The sequence below is a fragment of the Hoplias malabaricus genome, chromosome 13 (assembly GCF_029633855.1).
Source record: "Hoplias malabaricus isolate fHopMal1 chromosome 13, fHopMal1.hap1, whole genome shotgun sequence".
Lineage (NCBI taxonomy): Eukaryota > Metazoa > Chordata > Actinopteri > Characiformes > Erythrinidae > Hoplias > Hoplias malabaricus.
Genome location: NC_089812.1, coordinates 31,083,454 through 31,098,905, shown reverse-complemented (window position 1 = coordinate 31,098,905; position 15,452 = coordinate 31,083,454). Strand labels below are relative to the sequence as shown.

The following is a 15,452-nucleotide window of genomic DNA, read 5'->3' as shown; positions in this document are numbered from 1 at the left end:
ACTGGGCTAAATAAATAAAATAAAATAAATATTTTTAAGGTTTTTTATGTGTGAGCAAACTATTTTACTTGACTTTTATTCTGAAAGACATTTATTGCAGATGGCGTCACAGTTGTCGCTTTCCAAATCCAAACTGCTGCTGTTTCCTGTTCACTGGATTTTAATTTAAAACTCTTCCACCTGAGGCTTTAAGATTAATATTATCAAAGTTATTGCTGACTAATATTTTCTTTGAACTGTAGGTAACAGAGGAAGAGTGGCCTCGCCTCGTTGGCTAATGTTCTGTTACGGTTATGTTTATGAACGGCGGATATCCAGCATTAAGGTTACTCTCAATTTACTGGACATGTCGTACTCTAAAGTGTCTTCAAAGCGTCAGAGTTGATAAATCTTAGTGATTTCGTTGTGATATTCGCATATGCACAGTGTGAAATGCAGCAAATCATCAACAAGGGATAAACTAATCGAGATATGTTATGGATCATCGTCGTTACACCAACAATAAGAGAAACCCAGGCGCTCATTTTAGTGAAGATCATTCCTCTAAACGCTCCCGAGGAGGTGCCGAAACATTTCGCCCGGTTCCTCAGTCTCTCGGTACACGGAGGCATCTGTACGAGCGAGACTTCCCCGTCTATAAACAGCCAGTGGAGGTGGGAGTCTTCTCTCTGGATTCAGAGCGCCGATTTCACGGCGACCCCAGACAGCTCCGCTACTTCGTTGATCCCGGTAAAAGCCCCAACTTAAACCTGAGAGACGGTTATCGCGACCGTTTCATAAAACGAGATGATGGCGTCAAGGAGAATCTCGATCATCTTCTGCGGTGGATCGTGGAGAACAAAGACAGACTCCAGTCAGTGAACGCCGCCTCGTCCTCACCAGCCTGGTAATAACACCACTATATAGTGTATGTTTGTTCTTAATAAGGGACAAGTCTTTACTACAACCAAATTGTATCTATGATTTTTTTTGTGTGTATAAAGTGCAGCTCACATTAATTGAAAAGTTTAGATAACATAGTGTGGGTCCTCTACACGGGGCAGCCATGTTTAAATATGTTTTATATCCACTAGGTGTCAGTTTAACACTTTCTTATTGGAGGAACAGACTGCTCCTTTTAAAGGTGAATTTTACCCATTTTATGAATAATTTAGCTGTTAAAACTACAGTATAAAAGATTAGTTTGTTAAAATGTAAGGAGCCACTTTACAGATTCAAGAGGGGAAAAGATGGTATAATATCCTTCTGTTTCTGCAAGTCACCAGTAAAGTCTGAAATATACATTTAAAAGGCACATCACCAATACCATTAATTCACTCATTGTCTGTAACCAATTATCCAGTTTGGGGGGCCTGGAGACTATACGGAATCACTGGGCGCAAGGCAGGAACACGCACTGGAGGGGGCGCCAGTTCTTCACAGGGCTACTCATGCATTCACTCTCACACACACACACACACCAATGGACACTTTTTTGAGTCACCAATCCACCTACCAACGTGCATTTTTGGACCGTGGGAGGAAACCTATGTGGACACAGGGAGAACACATCAAGCTCCTCACCGACAGTCACAAGGAGCAGAACTCAAATCCACAAATCCAGGTCCTTAGAGCGGAGTGGCTGCGCCAACGTACCGCTCCACCTCATACAACGGTGAACAAAGTACACAAACCATGTACTTGAGTAAGAGTACAGATACTCAAGGTAAAATATTACTCCAGTAAAAGTAGAAGTCCTTGTTATATATATTCACTTGAGGAAAGTACAAATGTATTTTAGTATCAAACTAAAATTACCATGACGTATTATGGCTCTAATATGCTGTTATAATTTTTGTAACAAGACTCGTGCTTAAGACGCTGTAGGGGAAATACTCAAGCGTCACTCTTGGTTCCCCAGTCTTTTAACAGAATGTCATTAATCAGTCTGACATGGATGAAGCAGAAATGGCCAAAGATTTAATGCAATGAATGATGCTATATCAACTATTACATACACCCAAGGTGCTGCCCCTCCAAACCAATAGAGGTTGCTGTCTCCTCAGTATTAAGCCCAATTTATGCTTCTGTGTTGCACACTGCTCTGACAAACATGGTTTAAGTTGCTCAAGTCAAGAAATCCAGAAATATTAACTCCTCTACACTACACTCCCTAAATGGTGCACTTTAAAGATTCGTAAAACTAATATCACTACACCACTACATTGTATACTACATAGTGTTTCAGCCCTAGTGGTTTGGCAGTGTAATTGAAGAGTGACTCAGATGCCAACTGGGCGGGGGTTGTCAACCTAAACTGAATTGTGTATGTAGCTAACTGTGTTTGCTAGCTAGTTAATTCGTGCATGAGAGACTGTTTGATATGACGTTACTAACACTGCATTGGCAAAGTACAGCTGATCCACCTGATCGGTGCAAAGATAAGGTTGAATCTCCCCTCTTATTTTTTCAATATTTGCATTCAATTCATTATTCATTCAGATCCCCAAATCATCTGAGAGTGTTTAGAAAAATAAATAAAATAAAGTAATTTTCAAAAAGTATTTTCAGTAGTTAAACTGGATAGCATGTCATGGACCACAAGCATTGCTGCATTGCACCAGGACTACCAGAGGGCCGCGGACCACCGGTTGAAAATCCCTCTAGTGCAATTAACTTTTACAGCACCATATTGAAATTGATATGGAGGGGGAGGGAAGTGGTGGTTTACTACTCTCTTCCAAATGTTACATAGTGCATTTTCTGCAGTGCTGAGCCAAGAGTAGCAATGACAGAGGTTCTATTCTCCCTATTACAGGTCAGTGAAGCATCACAGTGGTTTTGATGCTCTAATTTAAGCTCTCTGTTTTGTCTACAGTTGCAGAGTATAATTTGAGCTATTTCTGCAGTTCTGAGACCTGTTTATTAAACAGGCTAAGGTTTTGTTTTCTGACTTTTTGCCTGATCATCATTTTTGTCTTTGGAAATGTTTATCTTCTGAATGAATAGTTAGTTACTGATGACTCAAATACAGCCAAATACTAAATGATACAAATACAGTTGTAAGAATTGAAAGTGATTACTTACCGTATCAAATTCACACAACAGTTGATGTAAAAATTGCTGACTTTGGTAGATATTATTATTTTTTTAGGCGGAGAAACATTTTCACTTGTTTTAGCGCGGTGACTGGGTTTGTTCGTCTCCTAGCAACAGAGCCGCTGTGTCGCGCGAAGCCGGGTGATTTTTTCAGACACGTTACGGTTTATTCACACATAAACTAAGGGAATGGCAGACTTACATAATGAAGTGGAGTTAAAAGTAACATATTTGGCTTTGAAATGTAGTGGAGTTAAAGTAAAAAGTCGCCCAAAGTGGAAATGCTTGAGTAACGTACAGATACACCAAAAACTACTTAAGTACAGTAACAAATTACATTTATCAGTCTTTCCCCTAACTCTGGCCATCCCCTAATTCCGGCCACTGCCATATATGGTGCAGTTCCGCTCTCTCTCTTCGCTAATCGCATTGGGTAAAACAATAAAACGTACGTTCACGGCTTAGTAGGGCATTTAAACATCAGTCTTGCAAAAAAATCACATATCTAAACAATATTTAAGTATCTCTAACAGTGTTGTAATTCTTTGCAAAACTGCATGTAGAACACAACACATTTCCATTTCGCGACAGATATTTCCCTCAGTGTAAAAGTTAGCTTAGCGGTTAGCTTCCTTTTCTCTGAGGGGAAAATCTACCGCCATTGTAGTCCTTACATGTAGAGTACGGATACCAACACAGGACAAACATAATCTCATTGTGAACCAAGGTTTTTGACAGTCCATACTTCCTTCCAGTTGTGAAATGGCTCTTTTCCACTGGATTTCAAGCTACAAACCCCACCCCTGCTCCAGCCATGGTCACACCTTCTAGAATCATGAGCGCTGCATGTGTATACATCTACCACACTGTCTATTGTGTAGGAACCAGTGGCGGATGCTGGTCTTTCAAGGAGGGGAAGCTCAATTTCAGCCTACATCATAAAATGTGTCGGTTTATTTATACGTAAATTCTACCCTCCGTTCCTTTTTAAGAAAATGATCTGTGACCCTGTCGTACCAACAAGGCGTCTTTTCCAGAGATTTGACTAGAGTCCTCTCAATGGCCAGCAGAGCTAGGCTGCTTAAACGGCCTTGTAGTGCATATTTATTCACTGACATGTACACAACAGTATATATTTGATCACTTATTTTTTTACATTTTAGGGGAAGCTGAGCTTCCCTTGCAGTCTTAGAGCAATCGCCGCTGGTAGGAACCCGTAAGGTCACCTATAAAGATGGTCAGAATTAATGTGTTGTTTCATTCATTCATTCATTATCTGTAACCCTTATCCAATTCAGAGTCGCAGTGGGTCCAGAGTCTACCTGGAATCATTGGGCGCAAGGCGGGGAATACACCCTGGAGAGGGCGCCAGTCCTTCACAGGGCAACACAGACACATTCACTCACACCTACGGACACTTTTGAGTCGCCAATCCACCTAACAACGTGTGTTTTTGGACTGGGGAGCACCCGGAGGAAACCCACGCAGACACGGGGAGAACACATCAACTCCTCACACAGTCACCCGGAGCGGGAATCGAACCCACAACCTCCAGGTCCCTGGAGCTGTGTGACTGCGACACTACCTGCTGCGCCACCGTGCCGCCCTTAATATGTTGTTTACTTTATTAAATATAGTGTGAAAGTAGTGAGCAAAGAGTACTGACATGTACAGTGTAGAAAATAGGGGAAGGGGATTGATATTGAGAATGACGCGTGAAAGTTGCATTCATTACTTTTGACAAGAATATATTTTTGTAAGATGATTCACATTTCCTTCCCTATTCGAATGCTTCTTGAATATAATTCTCTTATAATACTTCTTCAAAATGAACACCCTCTCCGTCGTTGCATAAATCTGCTCGGAGCAGTGGAACACAGTCCAATCCAGGTCAACAAATAATCGCCCACACATTATGTAAATTCCAAAATCTTGCATAAATGAGCCTACACAGTGCAGCTTTAAGATGCAAACAAATGCACACTGTTTTCATGTAAATGTATCACAGAGAAAGTCAGACTCCGACTCGATTACAGTGTTGGAAATAGTAACCGGGCTGAAATGTTATACAAATAACTCTCAAACCTTATCTCAAAACTATCATTAAACGTTGTCTCAGGCAGCAGGTAGTGCATTCTTAGCTTTCTTTTAGAGTCATTAAACTCTTTGGATATTATAACCATGTCTGTGAAAAATTGGAGTGTTTCCCTTCTGATTTTGCTAAATGTCTTTGCTTATATCCTGAAGACATGAGCCCTTTTTAATGGCATTCCTTGAGGATAAGGGTCTGTTGGTGCGGATGCTGTCCTGTGTAGGCCCATGAGTTATAAAGTATTAAACTTGTGTGCGGTATCACTGAACCACATTTATTTCCAGTGTTCTAGGTGTAGACTTTGTAACATGGAGAGGCCACTTAACCAAGCTGTTGACCACTCCATATGAGACTCAGGAGGGATGGCTCCTGGCTGTGTCAAGGTTCAGCGGCACTCTTTACATCAGCGAGGTGGAGACTGCTGCAGCCAGAGTGAGCAGAGAAAACCGTACAGAGAGGCATGAGGAGATGATGTACTGGGGTTATAAGTTTGAGCAGTACACCTGTGCAGGTATTATGGCATTCAGAATTCATTCTTTTTATTTATTTGACTAGATAATTAAGCCTTTAACAAATATACCCACCAGTTTTAAATCAGTCCAGTTGTTGATGTATTGTTGATCTCTCTCTTTTCAGATGATGTTAACAGTATTCCAGATGGAGGTGGAGTGGTCAACACAAATGAGGCATTCTGCACTGTGGTCCAGACTCGCCTGGCTGACCATAAGCTTCTCTTCTCTGGAGAAGTGGACTGTCGGGACAAGGACCCTAAAGCACCTCCAGCTCCATCCTGCTACATTGAGCTGAAAACCTCAGTCGAAATCTGTACCCCAAAACAACGCAGTAACTTCCACAGGTGTGACTTTAGACTGCCTTTATGCTTCTGATTAACTTTTTCAAGTAGCTGAAAGGTGAAATGTGCGGCACGGTGGTGCAGCAGGTAGTGTCGCAGTCACACAGCTCCAGGGACCTGGAGGTTGTGGGTTCAATTCCCGCTCCGGGTGACTGTCTGTGAGGAGTTGGTGTGTTCTCCCTGTGTCTGCGTGGGTTTCCTCCGGGTGCTCCGGTTTCCTCCCACAGTCCAAAAACACACGTTGGTAGGTGGATTGATGAGTCCAAAGTGTCCGTAGGTGTGAGTGAGTGAATGTGTGCGTGTGTGTTGCCCTGTGAAGGACTGGCGCCCCCTCTAGGATGTATTCCCCGCCTTGCGCCCAATGATTCCAGGTAGGCTCTGGACCCACCGCGACCCTGAATTGGATAATGAATGAATGAAAGGTGAAATGTTTATACTTTTCTGTTGAAAAGCACAGGGCCAAGAATGGGAACGGAATGGAACGGCGGATCAAATATCATCTTTAATATAATATCTAATGCATGTATTTTCTTTTATCACATGGGCTGAAGTAGAAACTTCAAAGTGGTAAAAGCTATCAGCAGCATCATGCAAGCCTTTCCTTAACAACAGGAGTCCTGCTGTTTTGGAGATGCTCTGCCAAAGTCTTCTACTCATCACAAATATATTTTCTTGTCAAAGTCTCTCAGATCCTTGTGTGTTTCCATTTTCCAACACATCAAATTCAAGAACTGAGTGTTCACTTGCTTCCTAACATGTTATTTATGTCACCTTTCAGGCGTTTTAATGTTATTGTTGATATGTGTATCCAGAAAATTACAAACACCATTTGACTTACAGTAGCCAATTATCACATGAACGTTTTGCTTATTTAGAGTACAATAAATACATCAATAAAAACGTTCAGTCAGATCTTGATTTTGGTTTTTTTTTTGTTGTTGTCTTCTGCTGCAGATGATTCTGGTGTATTTTTCTTTATAGATACAAGCTGCTGAAATGGTGGGCACAGTCATTTCTTCCTGGAGTTCCACGAATCGTTGCTGGTTTTCGAGACCAGGATGGAGTTGTGGTTTCTGTAGAGACCTTCCACGTCTCCAAAATCTCCCAACTCATCAAGGTTTGTTGGCATGAATCAGCGAACCTTAATTTAGGATGATCTGAATTGAAAAATGTGAGAGAAGTTCATGATTTGAACTGATTTCTTGCCTGCTGTGCGTATAGAATGAACACAACTGCTGGAAGCCGACAGTCTGTATGAACTTCTGCAGTGATTTCCTGTCTTTCGTGAAATCAGTTGTGAAAGAGGATGATCCAAGGTATGGAGTTTGCTCATTATGTTGATTTCAATATGGTGAACTTCTGATGTTGTAGAATACATTTTCCTATTATTTTGTCTTCCAGGTTGGTGTATCTGTTTGCTTGGGATCCACACAGAGACGTGAGCTACTCAGTTCACAGAGACTCTGAATATACATTTCTGCCTGATTGGTATGTGAAGGACATTGCAAGGCACTGTGCTCCAGTGACACACCACTGATCTAGCCGTTAAAATGAACTGTACTCTGGACACATCTAATGCCCCTTTCACACATGCACAGTAATGTTCCGGACTTTACCTGTATGTGTGAACACAATCACCTGAAACAAACTCTGACTTTATCCTCCTAGCACCCAAGTAGAGACTCCAGGTAAAATCAAAGTTACAAACGAGTGACATGTTCTGGATTTTTCTGCACGTGCTGCACTCCACGCCTAAAGTACGCATTTCATTTCCTTACTGCAAGAATGCGCCTGACACAGTAAACTTCCCGCTGTGACCTGTATGTGTGAAAAGACCGCTCTTGGACATCTCCGGACCTGAAATTCCAGAGCTTCTCTAGAGATTCTCGATAGTTGTGTGGAAGAGACATAATTGTCTTGTATTTCCAAATTGGACAAGTAATAATAATAATAATAATAAATGGAATTTTTAAAGCGCTTTTCAGTAACCCAAAGACGCTGTTACAATCAGATGAAAAAAAAAAAACAAAAAAAAAAAAAAAAAAAAAACAAGGGCTAATCAGAAACAGAGGGATTAAATGCAGCCGCAAACAGGTGTGTTTTAAGTTTGGATTTAAATAGTGATAGAGATGTTGACTGTTGAATTTCTGGAGGAAGGGAGTTCCAGAGGCAGGGGGCATGTCTGGAGAAGGCTCGATCTCCAAGACTACGCAGCTTAGAAGGGGGAATGGTGAGTAAACCGGCTGAGGAAGATCTGAGAATGCGATTAGGTGTGTATGGTTGAAGAAGGTCCGATAAGTAAGAGGGAGCTTGGTTATTGAGAGCTTTGTAGGTGAGAAGGAGGATTTTGAACTGAATACGATATTTAACAGGAAGCCAGTGGAGGTTGTGGAGAACTGGGGTGATGTGGTGGTGGGACCGGGTGTGGGTGAGGAGACGGGCAGCAGAGTTCTGGACCATTTGGAGTTTATGTAGTAGTGAGGAGCTAATGCCAGAAAGAAGAGAGTTACAATAGTCAAGACGGCTGGAGATAAATGCATGGATGAGGCGTTCAGAGGCAGACTGGGAAAGAGAAGGACGGATTTTAGCAATGTTGCGAAGGTGGAAGAATGAGGTTTTTATGACGGAACTAACATGGGAATGAAACGTGAGCGTAGAGTCGAGGGTGACGCCAAGATTTCGGACCACAGTGGAGGGGGACAGGGTGACATCATCAATTGAGAGTGTGAGGGAGCCAGTTTTATTTAGAGTAGATTTGGAGCCAATGAGGATTAGGTCAGTTTTATTACTATTAAGCATTAGTGAATTTTGTGTCATCCAGTGCCTGATTTTTGAGAGACAAAGTTCCAATTTGGAGAGTGGTGGGTTGTTGAAAGAATTGGTCCGGAGGTAAATCTGTGTGTCATCAGCATAACAGTGAAAATCAAGATTGAAATGACGGATAATATGGCCGAGGGGAAGTACATAGACAATAAACAGTAATGGGCCAAGGACAGAGCCTTGTGGGACCCCTTGTGAGATGGATGAGATGGTTGAACTATGTCCAGAAAGTGTGACAAATTGTTTTCGATCTGTTAGGTAAGATCTAAACCAGTCAAGGGCAGAACCAGTGACACCCAGCTCACGCAGTCTTGAGAGGAGGATGGCATGATTTACTGTGTCAAAGGCAGAACTTAAGTCAAGGAGGACCAGAATACTTAGAGCTCCCGTATCTGCAGCCACCAGCAGATCATTGATAACTTTGACCAAGGCAGTTTCGGTACTATGGTGAGGACGAAAACCAGACTGAAATGAGTCGAGGAGGTTATTGGATTCTAGATATGTTGTCAGCTGGGTGGCTACGACACGCTCAAGGATTTTAGAAAAAAATGGAAGATTTGAAATCGGACGGAAATTATTTAGATTTGCTGGGTCAAGACCAGGTTTTTTAAGGATAGGTGTAACTGCAGCTAATTTGTAAACTGAGGGGACATAGCCAGAAAACAGTGAATGGTTAATAATAGAGGTTAGATGAGGGACCAAAGCAGTCATGCAGGCTTTCGTTAGTGAGGTAGGGAGGGGATCAAGAGAGCAGGTGGTACTTTTAGAATGGGTAATGATATCACTGATAAGAGAAGGAGTAACCGGGCTGAAATCAGAAAAACAGGGCGTGGATATAGAACAGACTGAGGGCTGTGGAGACAGTGAGGAAGGAAAGGTGGATTTAGAGGAGATAATCGTAAGAGAGTTATTAATATTGGAAATTTTATCTTCAAAGAAGTGTAAGAAGGAGTTGCAGAGTTCAGAGGAGGGTGTCATGTTGCTGCCAGGGGCTTTGAAAAGTTTAGAGATTGTTGTAAAGAGATTACGGGGGTTAGCATTAGGCCTATTAATAAGACCTGAGAGATACCTAGACTTGGTGGTGTGTAAGGAATCTCTGTATTTGCGCATGTGTTGCAGATAAGCATCAGCATGCACCGTTAATTTGGTTTTTTTGTACAGCCTTTCAAGCTGACGTCCGGCTTGTTTCATAGCGCGCAGCTCAGTGGTGAACCAGGGAGCAGAAGTGGTGAAAGAGACCAATTTGGTTTTCGCAGGAGCAGAAGCGTTGAGGGACGTGGAAAGAGCAGAGTTAAGCATTGTGGCATGTACCTCAGGAGAGGATGGAGCAGTGAGAACAGGAAAGCTCATATTGATGGACTGAGCGAAGGAACAGGGATCAACAGATTTAATATTACGGAAAGAGATAAGTCTTTTAACAGATTGGTGAGCTACATTCATAGGGACAGAGAATAGAAGGAGCTTATGGTCAGAGAGTGGAAACAGGAGAGGATGAAGGTTGTGAACCAGGACAGAAGAAGAACAGACTAGGTCAAGTGTGTGACCTTTGTCATGAGTAGGAAAATCTACATGTTGAGTGAAGGAAAAGCAGTCAAGGAGAGCTAAAAAATCAGTCACTAACTTGTTGTCAGGAGTGTTAACATGTATATTGAAGTCACCAAGTAGCAACAGTCGAGAAGAAGAAGAGTTAGCGAGAGTGAGTAGCTCAGATAGTTCAGAGAAAAAGGATGAATTAGATTTGGGGGGGCGATAGATGAGGAGTACGGTAATAGAGCCAGGTGTTTTGACTGCAAGATACTCAAAAGATGATGGTGATGAGAAAACAAGTTCAGTAATTCTGAGATTGTTTTTAAAGATCACTGCCAGACCGCCCCCACGGCCTGAGGAACGTGGTTTTTGCACATAATTAAAGTTGGGTGGGGTTGCTTGGTTGAGAGAATAGTAATCACCTGGTTGTTGCCATGTTTCTGTTAGGAAAAGGAGATCAAGTGAATTGTCCAATATTAATTCTTGCAACAGATAAGATTTGTTAGTGAGTGAGCGGACATTAAGGAGGGCAAACGAGGAACTAGGGGCAACAGGGGTAAGAGGGCGTAAATTAGACAGATTAGAAAAACGTTTTGTAGAATGAGAAGGTGAGCGAGACAGTGTCCAGAAAGAGCAAATGTTACTACCATTGGTATAGTGTACAGATTTATTGCGATTTAGCCTTGAGCCACGGTGAAGATAGCGTCGCCGGTTGAGTATACCAGCTCTGCAGGCAGCAACAGCAGAATGTTTGGAAAGGCAGTGAGAATACCTATATTTACGTAGTTCATCAGCCGTATAACTAACAAACAGTGAGTTGAACAGGGGGTCTGGGTTCATGTGGGGGCAATCAAGGATGGGAAAAAGTGGAATAGCCAGTAATAGAGTCATAGCAGATAGCAGGTGCATTGTCAATGGGTTGGAGCAAAGTAATTGCATAGCCGCAGTGCTAGCAGACACTGTAGGCAGGAACCATAGATTTGGGGCAGGGCAGTAACGAAGCTAAGCGGGACAGTAGCCGGGATCCGAAAAGTTGGAGCAGGACAACAGCGAAGCCAGCCGGAACAGCAGTCGAAATCCGCAAAGTTGGAGCAGGACAGCGGCGAAGCTAACTGGAACAGCAGCCGAAAACCGCAGATTAGGGCAGGACAGCAGCAAAGCTAACCGGCCGGGAATCCACAGAGCTAGGGCAGGACAGCCTCGGTGCAAGCCGGCCTGAATCCGCAGTGTTGGGGAAGACAGTCGAATAACCGCGAAGATTACAACCGGGAATCCACAAAGTCAGCAGGAACGGGGAACAAACAAAACAAAACAAAACATACGGGGAGAAGCGGCAGTCAACAGAGCGACGCCAGCGTACTCTAGCCCGAGAAGGAGACAGGAGACGAGTGACGTGTTACACACACCAAGTTTCAGATCAGGGGACAGTTACACACTGTGATCTATATACAAGTCTTCATCCCAGTCCTAACACATTTGTGATTCAGTTTGATCCCGTTTACACGTACTTTTATAGCTGCTTCAGGGCTTTGGAGGTGCCTTTACCACTTGTAATGTCTTGCTGTGTAGACAAATGTATCACAGTGGGGAAGGAACATCACTCACTTTGGCCTTGCTGACCGATACAAGCTGTTCAGAGATAAATGTGTGTTACTTTTAAAATCCCGGTGTATCATATTTTCTTTGGGTTTTAATGCACTATGCTATTAAAATCACATCATTTTTGCATTATATTGATTTAAAGTCATTTAAAGGGCCCACATCATGGAACTTCATCATTCAAATTTTTTATTATACGCATTATAAGATGTGTTGTGTAAATGTTTTTTTTTAGTAAAGGTTACAAAGTACACTATTTGCTGATATGTTCAATGGGCCTCATTCATGAAACGTGAGCAGAACAAATTTGTGAGTAAATCGTTCGTAAATCACTTTTTTCGTAAATATCTGGATTCATCGAAATTCATACCTGCTGTTAAGAACGTGTAAGGTGTGAGTAATGTCTGAAAGACGCTGAAAGTATCATCTGACCTGGCTGAACTTTAAATAAAAGTTCATCAAAGTGTACGAATTAAATAAATAAACAATAAATTAATTAATAATCAAACAATTTCACAAAACTGTCCTCTTCCTAATGTTATTCAGAGCAGCTTCCAGTAGCTAAAAGGCAATTGCTCTAAGAGTTTAGGCGCTGTGACCTGTGTAATCAGCTGATGTTGTGCTGCTGCTTGATTTAACAGACAGCTCTGTACAGAGACCTTTAACGTCTTTGGAGACGATACAGCTTTATGGTTTAGTATGTGTTCACTGAATTTTTACACATTCTTTACAAGGTATATTAGTTAAATTAATGAGAGCCTCTGATAACTCTTACTGTTAGCATCCTATGGTGGTGCTTATTCACAAATCATCGTGTAGTCATTTGGATCAGACTAAATAGGGGAAACAAAAGTGGGCAGGGCCAGTGGGGCAACCCACTGCTGTATGCTCAGCCCCCTTTAGCCAGAGACGATAGCTGGCCAGCCAGAATTTTTCTTGTTCTCTGCCCCCACTGGGCTGGAGTGCATTGCTGGTTCTGTGTGGATCAATAGATATCTCGAGGCTGAACGAGAATGAAGTGGTTCTCTCGTTTGGGGCCAGTGTACTGTACCCCAGGAGAAAGACCTCAAAGAGTATAAACTGTTTCTCCAAATTGAGATCGTTACACCAATCCAACGGAGGAAAAGTAGGGTCAGATTGAGGATTTTATTCACCATCACTGAGAACCCTAGTTGGTTCCATGAAGCTCAGGGTCTCCTGAGTGAGCCTAGGCAGGCGGAGCGAAGCCAATCTCTGGCGTCACGGAGCGGAGCCTGAGGCGACCTGGTGGAAATAATTTATTTTTGAAAAATTTGGAATAAACACAATATCCAGATTTCTATTTCTTAAACAGTAGCTTAGCTCAGAGCTCTAGTCTCCTCATTAATGTTGAGTGAAAAAAAAGGGTGATATGACCCATTCAGACGCACCCAAAAATCTTCCACCCACTCCAGACCAGAGGGGGACATCTGGCCTGGGGTTCCCTGAATTCGTGGAAATAATTTGTTATTTTTGAAAAATTTGGAATGGACACAACATCCAGATTCAAGTTCTTAAATAGCAGCTTAGCTCGGCACTCTCCTCGTTCATGGTGAGTAAAAAAATAAAACTCAGCAGTATCACGTAAAAAAAGTCAGCTATTTAAGAAAATTCCACCACAATAGAGAAAACCTTTTTCACAGATTAAGTATCAGCAGTGAACGCAGACTTCTTTTTTTCAACCATTTCCCAAAAGCTGAGCTCATCAGTCCTGATCCAACACTTTCTTCAAGGGACTGATTGTTCCCCTGGAGAGGAACAGCTCCTATAGTGGGTGGGTCTTTCCTGCACTGGGTAATTCCTCTGTCCCTGCCTACACTGGTCAGAGCTTAAGGCATACACTCAGAAGGCTCACCCAAACTAGGAATTCAGGTAACCTCAGCACCACCCACACTCAGAAAAACAGTCAGATGGGCTTACATTCCAATAGAAGATAACATTTCCTATCAAATGACTAGGATTCTCAATGTTGGTGAAGAAGAAAAAAAAGTCAGATATTTTAGAAAATTCTACCATGACAGAGAAAGTCTACCATGACTAGCTCCACAGATTGAAGTATCAGCAGACTGCAGTGGAGGGCCTAGTGAGAGAGGTGTTGGCAGGTGAACCAAAGAAGGTAGAGGAGGCAGGGTACAGTGCCAGAGATGTAGAGAAGGAGAGAATCCAGCTTCTCCAACATGAAAAGGGTATAAAGATTTGTATTTTCATAGATCTTGGCAATGATACCATTACCATACCATACACTACACAAAAATAGATGATAGCAGTGACATACACACTGTTCCTGAGGTCACTGAGCTTATGTTCATCCATCAGGTTTCTATATGCATGTACTGCAAATAATAACATACTAAAGTTACAAAAATAAAAATACGTACACTTTGGATGTGACAACCATAAAACAATAACAATGTGTATATAAGCACAAAAGACAAAAAAAATAATGTGCGATGTGCAACGTAATTATTGCTAATACAGACATTAGACTCTTGTTTACTCATACATTTATAGTACAATGATTTAGAAGTCATTCCCGCTCCGGGTGACCCTCTGTGAGGAGTTTGGTGTGTTCTCCCCGTGTCTGTGTGGGTTTCCTCCCACAGTCCAAAAACACACGTTGGTAGGAGGACTGGTGACTCAAAAGTGTCCATTGTTGTGAGTGAATGTGTGTGTGTGTGTTGCCCTGTGAAGGACTGGCGCCCCCTCCAGGGGGTGTATCCCTGCCTTGCGCCCAGTGATTCCAGGTAGGCTCTGGACCCACCGCAACCCTGAACTGGATAAGGATTACAGATAATGAATGAATAAAAGATTTAGAAGTCTGTCAGACACTGTGTAAGTTGGTTATGTGCAAAAGGAGTTTGAGCATGTTCATTGATTCAATAAAAAAAATAAATACCTTCTAAGATGGGTATGTGTAATGTTACTCTATATGGATGTCTTAAATCATTTAATGTATATTGTAAAATGATTCATAAAACAAGTCAATATAGAGTGAAGCTAGCTGTTTCTGTTGGATATTTCAGTCACACTGGTTGCTGCACCAAGTCTCCTGCAGCGTTGTATCTGATAGCCATTCACGTTGTTTAGAATTACGGCCTTAGCCAGCACACTGCGAAATAAGTTTATGTCTTAAAACTTACTGCCTTGATAAATTAAGTGCACACGGACCACTGAGTATCAATGCAGGTATTCGATCGTTGAAATTATTTAAAATGCCCATCCCTACCAGTGGCTGTGATAGATTATCTAGCGAAGCTTAGCATACCTTAGCTGAAACTCAGTGCTTACCTGTTGAGGAGAAAAGTAGCCAGATCGCCGGCAGTCTTCAAGTTCTTCTTGTCTCTAAACTGTCTCCATCTTCCAAAGGAAAAGAACTAGACAAATTCGGGCTGGCCAGCTAGCCTCTGCGGCTAAAGGGAGTAGTGCATACCAGCAGTGGGTAGTCCCACTGGTCCTGGCCACATT

The 15,452-nt window shown here is 42.2% G+C and overlaps 1 protein-coding gene across 1 annotated transcript; it reads left to right on the top strand.

The window, feature by feature from the left end:
* The first annotated feature begins 111 nt into the window (after positions 1-111).
* dxo (decapping exoribonuclease) lies at positions 112-7,957 on the top strand. The gene is made up of 6 exons (XM_066642583.1): positions 112-886; positions 5,455-5,681; positions 5,807-6,026; positions 7,005-7,140; positions 7,245-7,339; positions 7,425-7,957. The coding sequence occupies exons 1-6, from the start codon at positions 477-479 to the stop codon at positions 7,558-7,560; spliced, it is 1,224 nt and encodes a 407-aa protein (XP_066498680.1). The 5' UTR covers positions 112-476; the 3' UTR covers positions 7,561-7,957.
* Positions 7,958-15,452: the final 7,495 nt, after the last annotated feature.